Source organism: Lycorma delicatula, chromosome 2 (assembly GCF_047948215.1).
Source record: "Lycorma delicatula isolate Av1 chromosome 2, ASM4794821v1, whole genome shotgun sequence".
In the NCBI taxonomy this organism is placed as follows: domain Eukaryota; kingdom Metazoa; phylum Arthropoda; class Insecta; order Hemiptera; family Fulgoridae; genus Lycorma; species Lycorma delicatula.
The window spans coordinates 166,047,756-166,074,847 of record NC_134456.1 but is presented as its reverse complement, the minus strand read 5'-3'; the positions used below and the strand labels follow the sequence as shown (position 1 = coordinate 166,074,847).

At 28.4% G+C, this 27,092-nt stretch overlaps 1 protein-coding gene across 1 annotated transcript in view; it reads left to right on the top strand.

The window, feature by feature from the left end:
• The first annotated feature begins 1,118 nt into the window (after window positions 1-1,118).
• The window catches only part of LOC142319401 (vitellogenin-6-like), a 98,897-nt gene continuing 72,923 nt past the window's right edge, over window positions 1,119-27,092 (top strand). The window contains exons 1-8 of the mRNA XM_075356643.1: window positions 1,119-1,164; window positions 7,919-7,960; window positions 11,012-11,160; window positions 12,443-12,577; window positions 12,878-13,003; window positions 17,682-17,834; window positions 20,328-20,467; window positions 24,966-25,149. Coding sequence (XP_075212758.1) covers window positions 1,140-1,164; window positions 7,919-7,960; window positions 11,012-11,160; window positions 12,443-12,577; window positions 12,878-13,003; window positions 17,682-17,834; window positions 20,328-20,467; window positions 24,966-25,149 — 954 coding nt within the window. The 5' untranslated portion in view covers window positions 1,119-1,139. The remainder of the gene's footprint in view (window positions 1,165-7,918; window positions 7,961-11,011; window positions 11,161-12,442; window positions 12,578-12,877; window positions 13,004-17,681; window positions 17,835-20,327; window positions 20,468-24,965; window positions 25,150-27,092) is intronic.

The window sequence follows — 27,092 nt, the reverse complement described above, 5'->3', positions numbered from 1 at the left end:
CCTCGAATCAGTTTCGCGACCCAAATCCTAAAAGCTCCTAGTGAGCTACCTAACGTGCGTGAGCGAATCAGGCAAGGTGCCATACAGCACCCGCTTAAGTATCCCAATCGCTCACTTGTCAAACATAAAACTAGATCGGGGAGGCGCACCCCTTGTAACATCCCTATGACCTCCACGTCATAGGGAAAGCGCTGTCCCCCGACTGCCTGTATTGCCTTCGTGTACGGAACGACGCTGAGCACACCTTTTTCAAATCTGCTCGGTGGGCAGCAGATAGAGGGACACGAGAGGCGGATTTCGGAGCACTGAGTCCCCACAACGTGGTTGCGATGATGTTCCGTGACCTGAGCAGCTGGGAGAGTGTAGCCCGATTCGTCGGCAACATTCTCAGGGCCAAAAAGATTGACCTGGATAGTCCTGAAAATTAGGTAGCACCTTTTCAGGCTGGTATAGGAGGACTCGACCGGAAGTAATGTGTTAAACGGTTCCGGGTCGAGTCCTGGTAGAAAGGGGGCGGTTTTAGTTGGTAGTCTGCTGATAGTGATTGGATAATACCATCAGCGGGAGCCCGACACTACGTGTGTAAATGCATTTCCACCTCCCTCCACAAAAAAATATTATTATTAGTTTAATTTTTGATGAATATAATTAATTTATTATTATGATAATTTTTTTAAACATTTTTGCAGTATATATTAATATTTGTTTATATCAAATTTTATGAATACTAATTAGGAGTTGTTTTTTTTAATGACACCTTTGAACATCATTGGATTACTTTTTTTCTTTAATATTCAAAAGAAAAAAAATTGTAATTTTTCAGCTTGTCATTTATATTGTTTTGTTTATTAAGTAGGTATAAAAAAAAAAGATGATAAATAATTTTGATTGGATCTTATTTAAAAAAAAAACAGATATTTTTTCATCATTATTATTAATAATATTTTTAATTGGATATTGAATGGCCTAATTATGTATACATGTGTAATTTTTTTATCTTATGAATAAATAATTTAGGAAATTTTGAATTCAATTTTTTTATTGACCTTGATGTAATTGTTTAAATAGCTATATTGATATGTATTCTGTAGTTCTTTTCAGTTTAATTTTAGGTTTTCTTAAGACAAGTGGACATTACTATGGACAAGTATTGTATACCACTTAGTAAGTTTCTTTATTAACTACAAAATGCACTTCTATAAGTTTTAATAATTTAATTAAGAATATAATAATATTAATTGGCTTAAAAATAGTAAACGCTTCTCTATTTGATCTATATGTATTTTTGTGTTTGTTCAAGTCTTACTATTCATCAAAATAGATCAGTTTGATAATTCCTTTTTATTTTGTATGAGGAATAAAAATGGTGATCCTGTTGTAAGTTGTTAAGTTGGTGATCCTGTTGTTGTTAGTTCTTCAGCTTAACAGCTGAAGAATTTAAAAAGAAAATCGTATATTCTATCTAGACGATGTGAACATATTTTCATTTTTTTTTGTCATCAGATTGTTATAATTAATGATACCTTGATGTCACTCTGATATTGATTTTTCACAAATATTCAAGAAAATCTGTTAGCAAAATTAGGGTAAAAAGTAATATATATTCCCACATTCCAGAAACCCTCCATTAATGTTTAATAGTGGTTTCTTTACATTGTTTTTCTGCATTTCTATTTACTTCCTTGTATGAAGTAAAGGAAGTATTGTGGTCGCGAAAGATTTTGGTTTTAGATTTCAACGGAAATATCCATTCTGACCATCCCAGAATCCATTTTGAGTAGTTTCGGCATGACGTATATGTGTCTCGCATAACTCAAAAATGATTAGCTGTAGGATGTTAAAATTTTGGATTTAGAACTGTTGTAACATCTAGTTGTGCACCTCCCCTTTTGATTGCATTCAACTGAATCAAAAGTGCCCAAAAAAGCCCAAAAACTAAAAAAAGGTTGGATTTTGGACTTTTTTTTAACTGCAGTAATAAGCTCTCATTGAGAGCTTTTCAACGATATATCATAAGTGGTACTTATTTTCATTGGTTCCAGAGTTATAGCCAAATAAAGTTTTAATTAATGAAATATTTGGGTCTTTGGGGAAGATGCATTGCTTTGAATCAGACTTCATCTCTCCTTTTTTAAACATATTTTATTTTTTTAAATTTAAATATATTGATGTATTAATGATTATTAACCTCTCATTGTAAAAAGTTTTATGATGATGAATAATTCCATAATAACAAAAAAAAGCAAATGAATAAATATCAGAAATTTTTAATGAAATAAAATTTTATGTACTTTTCATTTAAAAAAAATATGTATGTATAATTTAATAGACATACAAGGAAGTCATGTGATGTCCTCATCAGATTTTTTTAATTTTAATCAAAGTGCATGTTTCCCTCTGCATCTCTCGCAAGTGTTTTTTTTTTTCAGGTGGACAGAATTTTCTGTTGGCTTATTCATATTCTAAATATTAGCGTAGTCTCAAAAACGCTTAAACGAAATAAATTAAAAAAATAATATAACCAACTTCAAAAAGCACTAATGATTTTTAAAAAATAAAAAGTGACACTTTTTTATTGCCCTTTAAATATCAACATGATAAAGATTCAAAATTAAGGGTTAGAAAATTGTTTGTAGTTTTATAAAATAAGTAAAAACTTGTGAAGTCAAACTTTAAAGAGGAAATGGAATAGTTTTTTCTGTATAATTTTTTTTTAATTTTAATTTATTTTTTTTTATTAATAAAAATGTAAAATAAACTAAAAAATATATATTAAAAAATTTTACACTTTTTAAATACAAGGAAATGCCTAACGTAGATTTCTTCAGAAATATAACACTACTTCCTAAGTAATATTACTGGTGACAATATATTAAAGGAGGTCACAATTGGTAATCATTTCTTCAATTGATTAATTAAGAAACCTCTTTATGTGTGATCAAGCTATATATTTGAGCTATGTTTTATTTTCCATATTATTATTTTTGTTAAACTTGTCCTATTACTTGAACACATATTAAATGTTTTTTCCAACAATTTCAAATAAATACTATCCCCACCATCTCCATTAAACATTTTATTCAGTTATGCATTGACAAGGAACTGCATCTTCACTTCGTAAGAATCTTTTGGAAGTGCCTTTAAATTTATTTTGAAATAAGTTAAGCCACATTTTATCATACTGATGTACAAGAATAATAAATATTTTAATTTTAAAAAGCTATTATTAATTCTATCTACTTTGCAACTATTCTTTTCTTTGTAATTATTTTTTAAACTTCTTTTCCAAAAAGTTTTTACTGAGTAGCAGTGATTAACAGTGGTCAACAGCAAAGAGTAACATATTTTTAGAACTGAAAATATTCATGAATGAATATTTTCAGTTCTAAAAATGTTCTATCGTTAAATTATTATTCACCTAATTATTAATTTAACCCGTGATTAATTAAAAAAATTATATTAAATATTTCTTAGAAGCCCTTGCTTATATATTTAAAAATTGTAAAATTGCTAACTTTTCTTATCCTTTAGGATTGTTATTTTGAATTATCTTATTAGAAAAATAAGATTAATTAAAAAATGATATAGTTATATTTTTGCCATGATGTTCTATTAACAAAATAAAAAATGAAATAATTTTCAGTAATGTTCTGGAGTAATATTTTGTATTTTTTTTTTTATTGAAATAAGTGAATTTCTAAAATACATTATTGAAATAGTTGTTTAGATAATTTTTATTGTATGAAGAAGTACACAAGTATTAAATCCAAATTGTAAAGTAATTAGCATTTTTTCAGAAAGTTGGGAAACATTTTTAATTCCTTTACTTTATAAAATTTAAGTTAGATGATAAAAATGAGCTATCTTTATGAATAAAAAAAGTGATTATGGAGTATGAAATAAATAATTCTACAATGCTCAAGATAAAAATACTCTTAATTTTTTCTCATTTTTTAATGTACTATAGCTAATTAATTCACTGAACAATATATATTTTCTAATTCCTTATGTTGTAACTACACTTGTCTTTTTTAATGAATACAGTATTTTAAGACTGGACGGCTAGTTTCGTGTATGTCAAATTTTTTTATTGCAGACTGGTAAAATTATTGAAAAATATGTAGGGACCGGCAGACCCAGTTTAGATTTTTCGATGAGCAAAAAAAAAAATATTTATAATAATATTTTTATTTTATTAGTAGTTAAAATTACATTATATATATATATATATATATATATATATATAATTTTAATTAATATAATTTCTAAGCGTGAACAACAAAACAATATTATAATAATTATTATATTCATAATTAAAAATTTATTTTTTAATGTTATGTCTAAATTCAGTTCCAAGAGATATTCACGGTCTTCTTTCCTTAAATTTATATTATTGCAATTATTCTCAATAAAAGGATTCTTATCCATAAATTCATCTCTTGCAAGTTTATGTTTATAGGGAAATATTTTTCAAATCCATCATATAATGATTGTAAATGTTGACTTATCAACTATACTATAATGTATGTAAATATACTATAATGTTGACTTATTGTCAACTATTAATTCCTTTTGTGTAGAAATGAAATTGTAATAAGAATTAAATACATCAGGATTATTTAGTTGCTTTAACCAAAATTTAATTTTTTTTTTTAAATGCGATAATTTTTAGAAATTTAAATGTCATTATTTCTGGCAAACTTAAATTTAAGTCATTTTTATAGAAAATATTTTACTTAAATATGCCAGTTTTGCAGTCCAATACATATTGGAAAATCATTTTGATAACTGTTTTTCTACCAAAAATATCTCCACTTCTGTCCTAATTAATAGTCTGGTAAGCACTTTTCCTTGTGAGAGCCATCTTACTTTTCCATAAATTAAGAAATGTTGGTGTTTTGCTCCTACCTCTTGACAAAGAATGGTAAATAATTGAGAGTTAAAATAACTTTTCTTTACAAAATTAACAATTTTTGTCAATTCCAGGAGAACATCGTTCAGGTGACATATTTTTAACTGCTAAGTGCTGGCAATGTGTTATGCAGTGTTACTAATATGTCAGGAGAAGTGATTTCGTGAATCCTTTTTGTTACTCTGCAATGTTTCCTAGTCATATTTGCTGCTCCGTCGGTACACAGACCAATACAATTTTTCCAGTTTAAGGAATTGTTATTAATGTATGAATTCAATGAATCAAAAATTTTGGAACTTGTCATTTAGGAATCTAAATCTTTGCAAAATAATAATTCTTCTTTAATTTCTTCAGAAGAATAGTCAATTTACTGCATATAGCAGAGTAAAATAGCAATTCTAGAAATATGATTCGTCGATCTGGATGGCAAACATTGGTGATTCTCTAATATTTTTAATAACTGGTATTCAGTATTTTCAGATAGAGATTTGATTTTCAGATTTTCAATTTGATGACTAATCGTATCTTTTGAAAGAGGAATTGATCTGATCTGATCTGCAACTGAGGATCCAAATATTTCATTGCAAACAACAATTTACACCAGTTTAATTAAATTTTCTTGTTGTGAATGATTTTTTTGTTTTGAATATATGTAGTGCAATTACATATGAACATTTAAACTGTGATTTATTTTAAATAAAAGTTTCTTTAAATTTTTTCTTTTGGAGAGATTAAATTCTTGTTTTTGTCGTTCAAATTTTTCAAATGGTTTCTGTTCTAGTTTGGGATGTCTTGATTTTAAATGTCGTAACATTTTGGATTGTTTCATGGTATCATTATAAAAATAAATGTAGTGAATAATGGTTAATGTAATGTTTTCAATAAATTGAACATGCACATAGCTAAGTCATAAAACAAAGGTACCACCAAAGCCTTAATAATACTTATGTAGGTACTTTAGTGTGGCATTGTTATGATATCTTCCACTATTACACATCATTCGTCGTGGGATAGTTTATTGTTGCCAATGTGCAAAGAATACAGTGTATTCAATAAATTAAACATGCGCCAGAATTTGCCAGTATATATGTACAGAACATTATTAATTAGTTATATGAATTTTATATTACTGTTATATGAATTTTTCTAATATTCACTTTTTTCTCGTATTTTTAAAGTTTAATTTTTTTTTGTCGGCCAATTTGTTCTGGGACCGGTAGCATTATCTTGCTATGAATTCATTCGATTTATTTATTTATTTTATATATATATTTTTCATCAAAGGTGTGGTACTTTAGTTGCCACATTTTTGATCAAACATTCATGACTTGTTTACCATGGAGGCAGAAATATAATGACGTAAAAGGATTAATCTATTTTTTCCTTAATGAATATCTTTAATCCACAACTTTAATTTTACACTCCTTGCAGGAGAAGAAATAAGAATATTTTTAATCTTTTAACCATCAAGGAGGCTAGGACTAAAACCTTCCTTGGGATAATACATTTGTGTTAATCCTGCAAATTTGAAAGTAATTAATCAGTTCTCACGTGATGGAATAACAAACAGACAAACTTTATATACTTTAATTAATTAATTAATACTTATAGATTTTCGAATAACCATGATCTGTTAGATCGATAGGTTACCTGATGCATGCAAAAGTTAGTTTTCAACCTACTAACAAATACCCCATTTGAATTTTGAAAATCGAACAATTGTTTGCAGAGATATTATAAGAGCACACCATTGCACCTCCCAAAACAGCAACCCAGAGGCACTCTGTTACCAGTTGATGGTCATGATTGATGGTCATCTAGCCTCCCACGAGGTGCTCACATATCTTTTCACTGTAGCCTTACACACAGTCCTCACAGGAAGCCTGTTATTGTTAAACAGAGATTTTTTAATTTATTTAATATTATTTTATTTAATGTAAATTTAATTCTATTATTTTTATAATGTTATTCATTTCATTGATTTGAATCATTCAGTTCAACCCAGCTCACACAGTGATAAAAGACTCACAGTTTACAGCTAATTAAGTCAATTAATTAAGGTTTGTGCTTCAACCGGCAAATCTCCACTGCTACATATATATATTTAAATTAATTTTTTTTTCTTTTTTGTAGTCCATATCTCCTCTGTATGTAAAATCTAACTAATTATATAATATAAAACTTATTCAGCCACTCCACAAAGTACAGAATTAAAACATTCTTACCTTACTTTTTTTTCATTAAAGCATTTTCAGCCAGAAGCCTACTTCAGTAATGTTTTTTTAAATTTTACTTTTTTACATTTACACAATAGATAACATGATATGTTGAAATTTATAGAACAAATATTTGTTGTCAATAAAAATAAAAAAAATTTAATTTAAAACGTTATAATATTAAAATTTTCTTTAACATGCTATTGAGTACAATACTGTATTAACATATAGATAGCATGTTAAAGGAAATTTTAATATAATGTTTTAAATTTTTTATTTTTTATTTTATTAATGAACTAATATTTGTTATATAAATTTTAATGTATCATGTTATCTATTGAGTAAATATAAAAATTATTACTGAAAAAATATTACTGAATAATATTTACTGAAGATCAAAAAAATGTTTAAAAAATAAAAAAATATTACTTTTTAATATTTTTTAAAAGCCCACCTTATGCCCTAAGGAGCATAAGGTGGGCTTATGCCCTAAAGCACTTTAATAAAAAAAAAAGTAAGGTAAGAATGTTTTAATTCTGTACTTTGTGAAATGGCTGAATAAGTTATATGTATTTTTTTTTTTCAAAATGAAATACATCCAAAAACCTTCTCAGTTATGCCAAGAAACATTGGTAAAATTTGGATTGCGATTGATTGAGTAGTTTTTGTTGATCTAACAAACAAAAACCCTCTTCCTCTTTGTATAATAGTATATATAAGTACTATTCAATGATGGGTAGCAAATTGTATTCAAGTAAATTTGGTAAATAATGTTTATTTTTGCTTTCAGAGTTGTTGGTGGTTTTGCTAGCCTCATCAATTAATGTTTCATGTGAGTATTTCATTTCAAATTTCGTTATGTATTTGTTACTTATTCCTGTTATTATTTGTTGGTATTCTTACCTTTATTTTTTTAGTGTGTTTTGTGTTTATTTTTTGGAATTTTTTTTTCAATTTAATTTGTATTATTCTATAAATGTTGCTAGGTTTATACAACCTACACCACTAAATAGTGGAGGACTATATATATGTTGTGTGTGTGTGTGCATGTGTGTGTGTGTGTGTGTGCATGTGTGTGTGTGTGTGTGTGTGTGTGTGCATGTGTGTGTGTGTGTGTGTGTGTGTGTGTGTGTGTGTGTGTGTGTGTGTGTGTGTGTGTGTGTGTGTGTGTGTGTGTGTGTGTGTGTGTGTGTGTGCATATAGATGTAGGTTTATTATTCAATGAATCTTTAAATTATTATTTTATGGATAGTGTAATAATCAATTCTTATATCAGTCTTTATTTATTTATGTGATACATTAAAAGATATCAAAACAGTAGGGTTGACATTGTTACATCAATAAATAAAATACGTAGATATTGAAACAAAATTTTGGTAAAAAATAATGATCAATAAATAACATAAAAATAAATGAATAATAATTACAATAGTATCAACAGCAGGACACAAAAACAATAGTAACAAAATAAAGTTATAAATACATTTAATCAAATGTGTACACTTTAATTAAATTATAATAACAGTTATAAAAAATGCAATATTATTACAAAATAATAGTATTACCAGCCTCATTATGATTGAAAATTATATATTAATAATAAAAAGAGTAATAATAAATAAATATGCATCTAGTTAATTCTATTAATCACAGTTTACTATTAATTCACCCCTTATTATTTTTCTTTTTTAGTGGAACTATTTATTGATAGGTCAAGAAACAGCATTCTTCATGCTCTGGTCTGTATTGAGTTTTTCTTTTAAATTTTGGTATCCTGTTTCATTTCAAATCATCCACCATTCCTGCCATCCCTCTACCTCTTCCCCTCACACCTGCAATCTTTCTCCAATTATTACGTTTTAAATACAGTCATGTCTTAGAATGTGGTCTATCCAATTAGTTTTTCTTCTTAGTCATGCTCCTACTTTCATTTATGTTTGTCAAGACCTGATCATTACTTACTCTTTCTCGCAAGTTGATTCCTAGAATTTTTCTCTGTAGCCACATTTCAAACTTTCCAGTTATCAAAATTCTCTTTTCTTTATTATCCATATTTCTGCAAATTATACCGCCACACTCTAAACAAAACATCTTGCAAATCTGTTTCTTAGAATTAATAAGTATACTTTTTACTATAAACAGATTCTAACCTTGCTGAAAGCTGTTTTACCATTAGTAATTCTAAAATAAGATATAAATAATGAAGGTTCAGTTTACCAACAATATAAAATGTTAAAACCTATTCAAGCACTTTCAGATCTTCATCCATCCTCATATGATTAAATATTTTAAAAAAATTGTTTTTTTCAATATACATTTAAAACAAAATAATCAAAATTTTATATTCATAACAACTAATCGTCATGTATTAAAAGTACATTAGTTTTAGTACTAACAGTCATAAGTGAAAGTATAAACATGTGCGTAAAATAAATTGTCTCAATTGTTATGATAATATGAAATGAAAGCAATTTGGCCAACCTAATAATCATTAATTACTGTTTATGATTTTTAAGTAGAATGTCGTTATTGAATTCAGTTTGTTTGTTCATCAGTTTGTTATTGTTTAAATAAATTTAAAATTTCTGTAAAACTTTGGTTTTTTAAAAATCATTAATACATCAATAAAAATTGTTTTGATTATAATGATGTTTATATTCAAAAATATGTTTCGTGAAGTTAGAAAGGTCTCTTTATTTTCTTTATTTATACAGTTAATATGTTCTTTGATTCTAACTGAAAATGAACTATTAGTCATAAAAATATAATATATGAAATAATAAATTTATTAAAATTATGTATTAAATATAATTTTTTTAAATTTAATAATAAATATTATCTACAAGAAAAAAGTTTTGCTATGGGATCATCCCTTTCTGCCATTATAGCTAACATCTTTATGAATGAATTAGAAAACACTATGCTAACTGATATAATTAACAAACACCAAATTATATTATACAAGAGATATGTAGATGATATATTAATTATTTATAATCAGCAACTTAACAATGAAGAGAATACAATAATTAAAAAAATGAACTATTTAGGTGATAATATTAAGTTTACCTTAAACTGCAAAAATAACAATAGTCTTAATTATTTGGATATAAAAATTAATAAAAATTTGAATAATAATAAATTTGACATAGACATATACAGGAAACCAACTGAACAAGAAAGTATAACATACAGCATGTTTTTTTAAGAAAATTTAATTAGTAATGCTGTTTCTAATTTCCTCAGTGAACTTCCATCAAACTTTATTGTGCTTCCAACGTATTTAAAACTACTCACTGGGTTGGTCTAGTGGTGAACGCGTCTTTGCAAATCAGCTGATTTGGAAGTTGAGAGTTCCAGCATTTAAGTCCTAGTAAAGGCAGTTACTTTTATGTGGATTTTAATACTAGATCATGGATACCAGTGTTCTTTGGTGGTTGGGTTTCACTTAACCACACATCTCAGAAATGGTTGACCTGAGAGTGTACAAGACTACACTTCACTTACTCATGCATATCATCTTCATTCTTCCTCTTAAGTAGTACTTGATGGTGATTCCTGGAGTCTAAACAGGAAAAAGGAAGGAAGGTATTTAAAACTACCAACCTGTTCCAATTATTTTTACAATACTCCCATATAATTATGTTTATATTGTTACATGCAATAATTTATCATACATTTAAATAATTGTTATATGTCAAATTTATCTTACAATAAATTTGACATATTTTGAATATTTTTTATTGTCAAATTTTTTTAAAAATCCTTTATGATCTAAACCTGATTTATAAATTGTTAAATAATATTTTATATTTATTTATAATAGTTATGTATTATTTTTATTTTTAATGTTATCTTTAATGTGACATATTCATTTTTTTAGATGGCATTCCAGGAAGGCTCATATATGACTATGAAAGCAATGTTCAAGTTAGAAAAGATAATGATTCCCCTTTTGGTTCAATGTACAAGATTAAAGCAGAGGTAATTAGTGACCCAACATCAGGGGAACATACGTACAGAAGATTTCAGGTAATTTTGTTACTTATGTATATATATATATATATATATATTTTATGAAATATAAAGGAAAGATTATACAGTAATTTGGATCTTTTTTAGATTTATAGTTTAAAGAAATAGAGAATTCAGTTTTAATTAAGTTAATGTAGTTAAAATAGTAAAACCAGTTCCAAATTGTCTTCTGTAATTGTGATGGAAATTAATAAAATATTGGAAGTAAATTCTATTATATTGTTTTGTTTGTTTGTCATTATGGATAAAGTGATATTTTTGCCAACAAATCAAACATACAACTGAGTTGTTGGTGGGATACATCATAAGAAAATGGAAGAAGTTGAAACTGTGAAAGTAAAAAGGTCAAGGATGGAGAAGATATTAAACAAATTCCTCTAATTAACATCAAAAATACTAATTGAAAATCCTAAGAATTTATGTTTGTACTTTAAGATAAAAAGGATATTGACTGTTGAATTATTTTCAAGTATATTTTTAGTTAAGAATAAAGTAAGCAGAAAATAACCACAATTGGAAAAATCAGACTAAAATAATGTTGTTCTTTGCCGTTAATTAATAAATACCACTGTGAGTTATATAAATTTTTACAGTTTACAGTAATTAATTGAATTTAATTTTAAGAAACAAAATAATTTTTACACTATTAGTTAATTTTTAATGATATGATAAACATATTGTACTCTAACTTAAGATAAAGACTTGTAATACAGTCATATAGGTAGACATGTAATATGTATATAAGATTGAAAGATACATTCAAATTACTTTGGCAAATTTAGCTTAATCCAGTAATTCAAAACTTTGATAATTTTATCGGTCCCTTATTATTTGTTAGTTCATTTATATCTATTAGCTTCTTAGATTCAAATTACCAATGTTTCATTATAACTTAACACTTTTCAGAAAAGAAAATTTGAAAAGTGAATTTTCTATGAACTTAGAAATATACTTTTCAGAAGATCTTTTCAGAGAACTATTTTTTTCTTATATTCCACTAGAACATTAGAAGTGAAATTTTCAATAAATGTAATATTTATAACCTTATCAATATTTAGATAGGTCCTCCTTTTAAAGTGTAATAATATCTTATTTTTAAAATGTGTTATTCATTTAACAATAGTGTTAATATGAGTATGTAAATAAATTTATAATAAGGTTTAATAAGTAGTAAGTATCAAGGTTTACAGATTAAGTATTTAATTAGACTTATAAGAAGTTTTTAAATATATTTTTATGATGACCCATTATCATTATATATTTATGTTTTCTTTTACAGCTGAGAAACATTAAGTATTATGTGTATGATGGTGACTTGCAAAAAAAAAATGAAAATGAGAATGTGTTTAAAACTGCTCCAGCTGAAGCGTCTTCTTTGAGTGAACCATTTTTTGTGTATTTTAATGAAGGATTGGTAAGAGATTATAAATAAATTAATGTATAATTTTCATTATTTATAAAGAAAATGTTTTATAATTGTTAGTTCTTCATTTTAATTTACTTAAAAATAAAAATTATCATCTATAACAAATTAATTTTTATTAAATATTTGTACTGTGTGTTAATTACAATACTCGTGGTTCATTATTCATTATAATTTAATTAAAGTGAAATAGCATATAATTTTATAAAAATATAACATGAGTATAATATAGTAATAATAATCATTGATATTTTAATTTATATTGTGTGTGTTTTTTTTTGTTTCTAATAGGCTAAAATTGTTAAGTTCAAAAGCAATGAACCTGAGTGGTCTAAAAATATGAAGAAAGCTTTAGTGAATTCATTTCAAGTGAATCTTTCTCGACTTCGTGAATCTTATTCATTTTTGTCTAAAGAGGTTTGTTTAAGCATAATTTATGATAAAATTCTTTTTATGTTCACATCACTTACTGGTTCCATGAAATCATATTATTGTTTATTATTATTTTTTTTTACTGTTTGGTATTTTCAGTAATTGTACTGTTTTTATTTATGTTTTTTTTTTTTTTTTTTTTTAATTTAATGTCTTTTATTACATTGGAGGAAAAGCTGTTTTTGAATGCTGAAGAAAGTTATAATATATTGTGTTAATGCCAAATATTCATTATGCATCCAATATAATTAGAGTGGAAATTCAAAAATTTATTTCTGTTCTCAGAAGCTGAAATATACTTATAATTTTTTGCTGGGATTCTAGCCATGTAGAATCCCAAGAATATTTATAGAAACCCAGGCAATCCTAAGATATGTGCTATGCAAAATTTCAGCTATTAAAGCTGGTGTATTGCTGTGAAAGTCTTCAATATAAGATAGTTGCTGGGGAGGAGATGTTCTTTGTTATTTATGTTTGAGGAACACCACATTAATGCATAAGTACCTCATATCATTTAGTGATTTCCTGTACATCTCTTAGACAACTGCAGTTTTTATGCCTTATTCTTTAAAAAAATACAGCTTGTTTGTAATTTTACATTTGACTACAATTTTTTAGTTTATTTTTTGTTTTTGATGATGAATTTTTGTATCTAACTTGATTTCACACATACGCATACACACACACACACACACACACACACACACACACACACACACACACACACACACACACACACACACACACACACACACACACACACACACACACACACACACACACACACACACACACACACACACACACACACACACACACACACACACACACACACACACACACACACACACACACACATATTTATTAATTTTGTAACATGTGAAAAAATGCCAAGTTTGGCTGAGATTTGAGACTCAGAACCTTGATGAAAGACAGACACTTAACATTCTACCATAGAGGTCGATGAAGTAGTTTTAAAAAAAAATATATAAAATTAACTTGAATTTCTTACCTGTAATTTCTTCACTGAGTTATACAAAGTGAAGTATTATTTTTCATTTAAGTTCTTTGATACTGCAATTACTTATTCCAGCTCTCAGGAAGGTTTATTTCAAGTTTTTCAGAGATTTCCCTGATAGTAGTTTGCAAATTGTCTCAAATAAGCGTTTCAGTTTCAATCTGTTTGCCTTCATTAACTAAAAGTTTGGCTAACAAACATTAATTAATTTAAATTTCCTCTAAATGATGTGCAGATTTACACACAGAACTGAGGGTAGGTACTCATCACTAAACTTATTTTTAAGTATCACATAAATGTGAGGTAGAATGATCATGATCCCTTTCATTTGTCAAACAAATATCTAATAATAATTTAACCCCTTTATACTCCTTTATATCTCCTGATCAGATATGTTAATTATTACAACTGGAAAGAGAGAAAGAGCAGCCAACACTACTGATGGATGACAAGTTCAGACATAAAAATTATTTACCCAATGAGTTATATCTACCTTTCATTCATTATTTGAGCGAAGCTTGAACTTTCTTGATTATTTTTATTTTTTATTCATTGTTTTAATTATGGCTATACATTTCTATTACCATTCATTTGTAATATTTTATATTTAATATGATATATTTTTGCACTATTATGTTAATGTAAAGCGGACATTTAAAAAATAATTGTTTAAATATGCTTGTTAGTCAACAAACATATTCATGTTTAAATTTAATTTGAATTTTTTTCTCTGATAATATTCCAGTTTTTTTTTTATAAACTTTTAGTTAGTGTAAAAAAAGAAAAATAATTTTTAAAAGAAGGAAATGTTGGGTCTTGTTCATAATAAAGTCATGGCAAGATGTAGAAATTTTGGATAGTCTAAAATTAGGCTGATCCTATTTTGGTGAAATAATGAAGAATATTTATTATAATATTTACTAATAAAAATTAATAATAATTTACCCAGAGAAAGATTAGAAGTAGTGTTATGTTCTACATAAAAGTACAGATATAAAGAAATGTTTTTGTTTACTCCTATCTATCTGATTATTTCAGCTCAACTACCTACTCTTAATAAGAATTAGAATCTGTATCTGCAAGAAAGGATGTACTAAAAATTATACTGCTTTGAGTTTAGAGCACATTACAATCTAAGTGTAAATTCAAACCAATATTACTAGACTGTTAGTGCAATGTATGTAATCCATTTTCTTAAAAAGGATCGACTTTTCAGATTACTGAATATATTATACAGTAATTAGACCTCTACATAGAACCCTTCTCTAGTTATATACCAATTGCAGCATCGGTAGAGCCTGTCAAACGCTCTGGAGAAATCACTTTGTGGGATCGCCTTCAACTGCTCAATACAAGCCCGTTGGATGGCCGGTATATTGTCGAAAAAGCGGTCTTTCATCATCAACTTGAGTTTCAGGATCAGAAAATAGTCTGCTGGAGCCAAGCCAGGTGGGATAAGACAGTGATTTGATTTACAGCATAATAACATGTTAAAACTGTTGCCATGTGTACCAGGGCAATTGTTGTGCAAGAGAGTCCAACTGTCCGGATCCCAGTACTTGGGCTGGATTTGACAAATGCTACGTATCAGGCATTTCATTACTTACAAATAGAATTTAGAATTCATGGCTTGATCAGTTGAAACAAATTCATGATGAATCAGGCCCTTTGAGTCGATGAATGCAATCAACATTGTTTTTACTCATGATTTTTGTTGCCTGTCTTTTGCTGGTGTTTGTGCTTCAGGATTCAACCAAGCAGTGAATTGACTTGTTGTTTGCAGATCATATATGAAGCACCAGCTTTCATCCCCAGTTACAATTGTTTGCAAAAAATTTTGGTCGCTATCAGTAGTTGCAACAAAGTCTTGAGCACAAGAAAGACGCATCTGTTTTTGTTCTTTGATCAAGAAGTGTGGAACAAAACGAGAGCACACTTTTCGGTGATTCATTTTTTCTGTTAGAATTGTATGTACTGCATCTTTACCTATGTTTAGCCCTTCTGTTGAGGGTAAGATGCGGTTGTTCAAGTAGAAGAGCGCACACTTTTGCAACATTTTCATCGTGAACAGCTGTTGATGGCTTCCCACTTCGTTCATTCATCCAGTGACTCTCCACCGTCTTTAAACTGCTTCCATCACATGAATGTTGTTGTACAAGGCGCGGCTTTATCACCAAATGCTTGCTGTATCATAGAATAAGTTTCAATGAAAGATTTTTGAAGTCGAACACAAAATTTTTTCACGCTTCTTTGTTCCATGTCGTGAGCTCACACAAGGTCACACGAACACAATGTACGCGGCTGAATATAACTCGAGACTGGAGTGACGAAATGTGATGAAATTTTGTTCACACACTCATCAGACATCGTACTACATAGTTCCTTCATTGTCTGAGAGATGGTGCTACTTGTATCGACTACATAAATTTAGTTTAGGAACTTTTCAGACGTACTGTGTATATTTAGAACACTTATGTTGTATAATCTAAGAATGGATCTAGTATGATTTGTATCATATTATTTAATAATAAACCTGTAAAGTTCACCAGAGGACTAGGCACACAATCATTTAATAACTTTCTTGGAGAATCAGTGATTTACTGCAATTTTAGCTAATGTTATGATGACTCTACAGGCTGGTCCCCACTATAATATAAATAGCTTTTTTTTATGAGATGTTCAGGGCAATCATTATCCTCAACCCAACTGAGTTCTGAGAATGGATGAGGGATGAGAGAACTGGAAGTTTTATATGGTATTTCCAGATCTGTAAAGAGCAAAAATAGTTTTGAGTGGAAGTGCCATCTACATGAGAATATGATTATTAACACAGTTTACCTCTAGACAGTGATAATGAAAACATATTTTCCTTGGCTGATAATAAGCTTTTATTAATGTAATATTTCTTATTAATATTTAATGTATTACAGTCTTATTGAAATAATAAGGTCACTTTTATGCATCCCACTATAAATACAGATATTAATAATCCAGTTGAAAGGCCATAATATTAATTACTCAAGATAGAAATCACCTGTGAAAAGTATTAGATTGTTCCTAGGTTTATAGCCATGTATCCTTTCAATATTCTTGACTACAAACTTAAAAATTTAAATTAATGTATCACTTTTTATCATAAAAAAATATTTGACATATTTCTAGGTTGAACCACAAATGTTTTCTTGTATTTTGGTTTACCAGCCACTAATATGAAAGTATAACTAAAAAAATTTTTATAAATAATATTTTTTCATAATTATTTCCTCTATCTGAACATACTCCTGTTAGTAATATACTCGTAATTTGAAAAATTATTTTGTTATTTGTAAATGCTAAGTATTTTTTTATTACTCTGTTTTTTATTTTTTTACATAATACATAATTTCCTAATTGAATGTGTTAACTAAAGTACTTCAAACTGGTGTGAATAAAAATAATTGGGATTATTTATTGAATTATTTTAATTTAAAAAAAAAGATTATTATTATCAAAAAAGACTGAAAATACCTGAATTTTAATTCAACATGATTTGAATTTAGTAATGTTGTTAAAAGTTAATGTTTGTTTGAAACATATAATAATGTTAATTATTTTTCTTGAAGTTTTATTCTTTGAATTTAGAATGATTTATGTTACTTTTTTCAGAACTCTATATTTGGATCGTGTACAATAGAATACAGTTCATTCCCAGTTGGTAAAAAAAGTCGATTTGTTACAAAAGTATACTCTACAAGCCATTGTGAGAAACCTGCTGTTCTGAGTAAATATAATGCAAAAAGTGAACACCAGGAATCAACTGTGAGTGTATTTAATTTTTTTTCCATAATAAGTGTGTTTTGATTAGTGATAGTTGCCTTAAATTGAGTCATGATTTATAAGAATTTTTATTCCATTAACTTGCAATTCTCATCCTGTTATAGTATACTTCCAGGTGTAGATGCTAGGATAATAGGGATATGAAAAAAAAACAAATTTTACTGTTGCAATTGAAGGAGGATGGTTTAAATTTCTGGTGTAATCTATGATCTTCTGCAGTGATGTCATAGTATCTGTGACATACAAATAAGACTTTCTTTGCAGCTAAGCAAATGTCTTATCACCAGTCCTGTCTATTCTATATAGATTTCAAAACATTTTATTATGCTAATGAACTAAGAACGTTAATAAATTGTATATTTAATATTGTATAACCAATCAAAGCTGCTCGAGTTTCTGATATAATATGCAATATGTTTTAATCTTTATTCTTGAACATAAAATTACAACATTTGATTATGATCACCTATTAATAATATTATTTATTGTTTTTTAATCTTACATTAGCCCATTTATTTCCAGTTAAAAGAGATATCTTTTAATTAACAGAAAATTTATTATTCTAAACATTTTAGTAATTTGAAGAGTTCAGTTTACAGAAATGTATTGCTACTAAAGTGGATAAATAGTTGGAAACTATTGGCGATTTGATTTTTTATATTATTTTAAATTATACTTTAAAATAAAGTACTTTAAATAATACTTTCTGTTTGCTCAGTGAAATAAAAAATTAGTGCAATACATTAATAAATAATAAATTATTATGTTTTTCACACAATAAATAATAATAATACTTTTAATTTAACCACAGTATAAAATAATTTAATTTAAATATTACATAATTAAAAATAAACATAAATACGCAAAACCCCATTAAAAACACTTATGAAGCAATAAAAAAAATAGTACAAACACCAAAGTATATTCCGAGAAACCCTACAATCCAAAGTGATAAATATAGGAATTCATACAACCAATGAAACAATAAATCACATTACAGGAGTATGCAAAGTATATTAGCATCCATAGATTACATGGGAAGGAAAAAATTAAAATTATGAGGTAACTACAAAAATTGATAACCAACAATTACAAAAGTTTAACCTCTCTTTTTTCTGTTTACCCTGTGGAACCACCACAATGTAATACTTCAGAGGATGATATGTATGATTATAAATGACAGTCATATAAATGTCTTATAAATGAGTCTTGCACAGACTCAAGTCAACCATTCCTGAGATGTGTAGTTAATTGAAACCCAGCTACCAAAGAACTCCAGTATCCATGATCTAGTATTCAAATCCTTGCAAAAGTAACTGCCTTTACTAGGATTTGAGCCTTAGAACTCTCAACTTCAAAATCAGTTAACCACTAGACCAGCCCAGTGGAATAAAGTTTAACCTAGACTCATAAGAAATCCCATATTAAAACATACATCTCATTCAACTTATTCTCGTAAATTATATTTATGAGATTAGAAAAAGAACTGCTGGCTGTCAAATAATGTAGACTACAATGTGATCAGTCTATTTGTAAAAGAAAATGTTAGCTTACAATGTAGTCTACAACCAAAACTCTCATCTGATGAGAGCCATAATACAATACTTCTGTTCTTAAGGAGATAAAATTCTAATGTTAAAAAGTAGTTTTTATTGGAAAAATTAAAAGCTAGAAAAGTGCAAACCATTTGTTTCCATTTAACTCATTTATTTAATGATCTAAGGCAATATTTCCTCTTCACAATAAATATTTTACTTACTTTTTTAGAGTATAGTTAATGTCTCCTTTTGTGTACTACTTTTTATTGTAGCATATAATACCTTAAATCCTATAGTTAATTCATTTATTTACTTTTGAATTATAAACTCTCCCCTTCAAATTTTCAAATACAGTACTAAAATGTATTACATTATTAAATTTCGTTCCAATCCGTGTGCTACATATTGGTACTACTCCAACATGAATTTTTTTTTTACAGATCTTTTCGGATACTCATTTTAAGGGTTTTTCATTATCTTTTTGGTAAATTAAAATGACTGGGTATGAAAATTGGTATTTATATTTTTTGTCTGTTTCAGTTATATCTATTCTATTTTATAAGAAACAGTTAAACTGTTTAAGAACTGAGTAATGTAGTTTAGTAACTGAGTAATGTTTTGATTCAGTATATATTTGCTTTGTTGTTCTGTGGAGTTAATTGAGCTGTATATTATTATTACGGCATTTCTTGTGAGTTTAGGTTAAACATTTTTGTTAATTTTTGGTGAACAATTTTTGCAGTTATCTCTTAACTTCCATCTAATCTATGACTGCTAATATTTTGCATTCTCCTGTAATGTCATCTATAATTTTGATGACTTCATAACATTTTCTACAGTTATCACTTTGGATTGTAGGATTTTTCAGAATAAGCTTGCTGAAGTAACTTGTATCGGAGACCTCAATTTTTATATTTTGAATTATAATTTTTTTCAGGCTGCTGAAGAAACTAATGGAATTAAAAAATATATTTTGTCAGACTTATTGTATGGCTTAATTGAATCATTAGAAACAACTGAAAAGATTTATGGTTTTCCTCTTGCAGGCGGCAGACAATCGAACTTTGCACTTATTAGGTATGACCATAAAATCTGTTTCACTATTATTTATTGTTCTAAATGAAATGGAACTGTTAAAATTGAATAAATCCATTGTTTGTGGATCTAATTTGTGTTGTGTTTGTTGAATAATATTACTGTGAAGCATATCACTTTTTTTAACATGATTAAAATTGGTAAATCATTACCATTACATTTTAACTGGTCATAGGACATTAAACTCATTTTTTGTCCTCACATTAAGCCAGTGTAACATAAATTTATTTTCAGAAACACAATATAAAGAACAGGAAGACTAGGTTACGCTGTCAGAGATTTATTTCTCTTAGCTCAGTACTATGGCATCAGACACTTATGTACATTATTCTATAGTGATTTGGTTGCAGTAGTATTTTATCACCATTTCTAACATTCTCACAAACAATTTAAATGTAAGTTTTATTGTTCACAGGTTAACATTAAACTTAAAGTTATTGTTAGTTTACATATGCAATGAATATCTTATAAATTTGAAAAATACAATAAAACAAATAAGATCTTAGTAATGACAAAATTGAAGATTAAAAATCATTTTCCAGCTAATTATAAAATATTCAAATGAGTATGAAGTCAACTGTATGATTTCTTATTACAGAATCAAAAATGGTTATTAATATTAAATGGTTTCATAAAGACCTAACATATTTTTAAACATTTCTCATTTTTCAAATCAGCTTGTGCAAATTGTCACTGAATGGAAAAAGCCATTTGATGGCTTATTTAAAAAATTTGGTCTAACCTCTTTTTGAGAGTTATACTCTAATAAATATTAATATGAAATTTGATGATTTCAAACAAATGATCATAAGCGATTAATTTGGTTTGCCAAATGATCAGCTTTATATAGCACTTGCCTTAGTTCAGCATTTGCTATATTTAGCATTTGTCATATGATCAATGTTATAGTACCGCCGACCATTTATGATCGCTATTTAAGGCAATTATTTGGTTTAATGCGATGAAGGAGTTGTAACTTGTTCGCTCTCAAACAAAGCCGCTTATGAGACTCTCTTTTTCAGTAGCTGGGAGAATATATAATTTATCAAAAATAATTGAATGTAAAAATAATATATATTATAGCAATTATTAAACACAAAATGCAGTTAAAACAGATAATAAACCTTATCACAACTAATCAAATTTGACAGAGAAAACTTTCTGCTATGATAAAGACAGGAGGTTATAATTATTTGATAAATATATTCTGGTCTGATATTTAAAATGTATAAATAGTAATGTTTTTAATTTGTATATAAAATAATTATTTTGGCAAGAATGAAAATATTTCTTGAAAACGGTATATTTGATAAATGTTCTTACCTTTTATTCACTTGTATTTGATGGTTTTATAGTTACTATAATACATACAATGTATACCAGAGTGTACGGGCTAAAGGTATCCAAAAGTAATGGCCCATATTTAGAAAGCCAGTAGTCATAACTTTTAAGCGTAGACTCAATCAGCAAGAAATATCTTCAGATTTGTTCTGCATACTTTCAAGGTCAGCAGAATAGGCATGCACAGGCAAGCCAACTCACAATCCAATTTTAGTCAGTAGTAGTCAATTGAAGAGTGGACTGCACAACAATAGGTTCAGTGCCTGCTTTGGTTAGCGGAGTTTCAATCAATTATGCATGTTCAACAACGTGTATGAACTGAATGAATACACTGGTAAACATAATTTTTGTTTCCTAACATGCAATACATGATTTTAATCTGTTTTTTGATGCTGAAAACAAGTATGTACTCAGAATCTTTCTATCATCCTCCAATTTTGAAAAATTTTTTAATTTTAATTAAAGGATTTTTTTCATTTTTCAACGTATAGTTAGCATTTTAAGCTTCTATATTGTATTTTGTTAGCTCATTTTTTATTGTTTAACTTTGTTAACATAATTTTTAAGCTATAAATAAACAGTACTAGACAAAGAATTAAATCATATCATAGTTGTTACATATATAACATCATATCTAATACTGAAGAGTGAGCCTGCATGGACAAGATTAATCATGTCTGTGCAGGTCAAAACCTGTAGCTGAAAACATAGCTGTGTTGCTTGTGTTAAGCACTAGGAGTGAATTAATTTTGTTCATTCTTACTGCTATCTGAAGTTTGTTAACAGTGCAGTGTCATAATGCTTTGAAATTGTGTAAATGATGGGGATGCCTTTTTTTCTGTATGTGGTGAGTTTATCGTAAAATCAAATATGAAAACATTACACCTTTAATTAAAGAAGCATATCATTTGTACTTTCAGTGTAAAATTTGTAAACAGGGTAAGACGTGGGCTCCTCATATAGTATGCACTAATTGTTCTGTATATTTAAGAGGATGGCTGGAAAGGAAAGCTGAAAAAATAAATTATAAAAAATATAGCTGGAACATATGTGGTGATTTGAAAGTTATAGCTATTTTGTTAGGCATGCATTTAGGCCATAGTAAGTACATGTGTTTTCTTTGCGAATGGGACAGCCAAGCTAGGGTTAAACATCATGTTACCAAAGAGTGGAAGAAATGAGACAACTTGACTCCAAATGGGAAAAATATTGTTCATGAACCCTTAGTTGAACCTAAAAAAATATCTTTATCCCTTTCCATATGAAGCTAGCAGTAATGAAAAAATTTGATAAAAGCAATGAAGAAGGATAGTCCCGGATTTTTGTACATCAGGCAGAAATTTCCGAGTGTAAGTGAAGGAAAAATTAAAGAAAGAATATTTTTTAGTCTCCAAATAATAGAGTTGGTCAAAGATGGTGTATTTAACTCAATGTTAGATAATGTAGAAAGTAGCTTGGGCTTTATTTAAAGACGCTTGCAAAAGTTTTCTCGGCAAAAAAAATCCGACGATTACCATGATATTGTTAGTCAACTTCTTACTTCATACAGAGCTATGGGATGTAATATGTCTTTGAAAATACATTTTCTCCACTCATATTTGGGGTTTTTCCTGGACCTCCTCAGAGATGTAAGTGATGAACATAGTAAACGTTTCCACCAAGATATTTTGGTGATGGAAAGGCGCTGTAAAGGGAAATGAAATACTAACATGGTAGCCGATTACTGTTGAACATTAATTCGGGATGTGCCTGAGGCTATTTATAAAAGAAAAGCATCAGTAAAATCATTCTAACACAGGCATGGCCATCCAAAATTATAAAGTTTACAGATTTTAAATATATTTTTCCTTAATTTTTTTTTTAAATGTAATTTATTTAAAACTAAGAGTGATAGAAAAATTGTTTTTACAGATCTGTAATGTACACAAAAAAGCAATTCAAGAAATGGTAACATACTTAGAAAAACATAAAAAAAAATCTTTTTTTGTCTCAGTGATATTGATCCTCCTATGTCCAAGTCTATTCATCAGTTGGATGCAACTTTAAGAGAGACTGATAGCTTGATTTCACAAACTGAAAATCATATAAAAGCCTCAGTTAGTGACGAGACTGTGGATCTTGTACAAGATGCGTTCACTGCCAGTCCTGGAAAGACAATTAGGCAGGCTAGTTACAAACTGCAAATCCCTCATTCCACTGTTCACGACATTGTTCATAAGCAGCTGCATTTGCAAGCGTACAAGTTACAACTACATTACATTAAACCAAGTGATCTCCATGTACAATATCAATTTGCTGCAGAAGTAATGCACCATGTCAAAAACAATTCTGATTATCTTGATACGTATTTATTTAGTGGTGAGGCAATCTTTTATACGCATGGAAAAGTTAACAGACACAGTTTTTGAATTTGGGATACTGAAAACCCCCATGCAGTAGTCAAAGATAAAAAGCGACACACCAAAAGTCAATAACTGGTTAACACTAAAAAATTACATCATCTGTCCATTTTTTTCATGGAACCCACTGTGACTGGATTCACGTACCTCAATATGCTTGAGCATGGTACTGTTTCTCAGATTCCTGCAGGTTCCAGTTTCCAACAAGACAGTGCTCTACCACACTTTCATTGAGGTGGTGTCATGTTCTTGAACAACACTTTTCTGAGATTTTCAGTCGGACAAGGATGTCCAACTGCATGGACACCTAGATCTTCAGATATCACTCCTTTGAAATTTTTTGCATATTTATTAAAAGTTGTGTGTACCAAAGAAAAGTTCAAAATCTGGATGATTTAAAATAGAGAATTGTTAGAGCTGTTGGTCTAATAACACTGTAGATGCTCCTAAACACTTAGGTGAGTTGCTGTTTTATTAAAAAAAAAAAACATTATTTATTATTAACTGGTTCTCTGTATAAGCTGTTACTTTTGGATACCTTTAGCCTGGAAACTGTACATAAAATGTTATAAATTTCTTTTTGTAGATCAATTCATATTCTATGAACAGGTTATGATTTTGAAAACTGATTTTAATAATTGTAATAATTAAAATGGTCTCGCAGTTGTCAATTTTGTTTTGAAATGTAGTTTGATTTTTTTAATTGTATTTGAAATTTTTATTTTTTTTATTTTTTTTAGACAAAACATCACTTTGATGAAAATGGAAAACACAAATATCTCTCTTGAAGCTGATTTTAAAAATAGTAATATCTATGACACGGTTACTTCTTTGCAGTACTCTCAGGTAGATTCACAAGGTCAATATGGATTGTTCTATTTCTCAAATGGAAGAAGTTCTAGCAGCAGTTCTCATCTCGATGTGGTAAGATCCATTTCTTTATGTTATTTATCTTTACAGTCTTATTACGTATTATATTACGATCTTAATCACTTCCATTTGAATTATTTTTTTGCTTTCAACAATTGTTCTCTTCTCTCTTTTTTTTCTTGCTTTTTATAATGTACAATAATTTTGTATCCCAAAGAGATGTGAGATGCTGTATGTAGGAGTGGTGGAGAGGATTAATGTTTCTCCTTCTGTGCTGGAGGGTAGAGGGTTTGAGGCTTGAAGGAATCAGCAATATTCTAACACTATCAACTCTTGAATAAGGGATGTAATATTAGAATATTAAAAAAAAGACTGGGAGACAGAGCTTCTGGATCAGAGGATAACTTCAGATAGAACGAGAATTTGGACAAGCCTATATTTGTACATGTATTGTGTTTAATTCTTCAAAGGATCAATAAATTTTCCCATGATTCTACGTGATGGTATTTCATGGATTCTATTCATCCTCCCAAAGCCTTTCAAAATGTAAGAAGCTAGGTAGGATAAAATGCTAATTAATACCATCATTAAAAACATAATGAAAAATATTTACTTCAGATTCTCATGACATTGTGTATTTCAATTTGAGCATCTATGAATTGTTTGCACCTATGAAGTTGGTTTTATTATTACTGCATATATTTGAACATAACCTTGCCTTGAAACAATTCGTCGCAGAACAGCTATAAAAGTTTCTGTGCTCAAGTCACTAACTCGGTGAATTGCTTTGGATGCTAAACAAATAAATATTGCTGCATAACCCTTAGTGTGCCATAGTGTACAATGTCTACTTGACAAATTGTAAATGGCCCTGCATAATCAACACCCACATTAACAAAAGCATTATTCATCTGTTTATGCTTATTTGATAACTGACCAATTATAGTGAGGATAAGATTGCTTGAAGAGTAGACAGTTGCTCTCCATGAGGCAACTGAACTTGTCAAGAAATAGATGTAATGATAAAATTGAGATATTTTTAGAAACAAAGCCATTCATTTTTAAATCCTTTAACTCATCAAGAAAGTAAATTTTTCAAACTTGTTTTATGCACTGCTTTCCAGTTCTTTGGTAGATAAAAACTTAGTGACCTTGATGCTGAATGTTGATCCAGACACATTAATTGATTTTTCATCTGTAAATATGTCTGGATATTTAAAATAAATATTTGATTCAGAATCTCAATTTTTGTATCAGGTTCTGTCAGACTGTTTCAGTTGGGGCCATTCTTCCAGTCTTTGCAGCAACTATTGTAGACCTTTCCTTCTCGTACTGTTTTCTAACAATTCTTAAGGTGATGTTCCTCTTGAGGTAATATCTGGTGGGTTGCTTTGGGAGTTAACATATCTCTAATGATATTTATCAGTGATAATTTGAATTTTCAATACTCAGTTTGCCGCAATTATTTTTCATTTAAACAATGTAGCTGATAATCATGTTAGGATTAATGCATAATCTGTCGATAAGTTTACATCATTAACATCTAAACACAAGACTAACAGGATTGTATGAATTAGCCTAGCTAGTAAGAGAGCTTCGTGTAGTTGCAGTCTAGAAAGTGATACCTATTAAATTAGAACTACTCAAAATTTTCAACATGATGCACAATCACATCTTCCATCAGTATTTAAGAAATTCATGGTACACTCTGTACTCTGTATGATATTCACTTCTGAAACATCTGAAAATCCTCACAATTGAGTGCTGCTTATACTATCATTAATTTTTACAACCCTGAATATTCCTCTTTCAGTAATGGCCATTTTCTGTTCAAATCAATCCACATTACCTTAATTGAGATTATTTGACAATTTCTCATCCTAATATAAATCTTGTTGGCAAAATTGCTACATAAATACTTTACAGGCTGCTATAAAGGATTCTAATAAACCGAGAACATCATAATTAGATGTAATATTTGACAGTACCATTCTTTT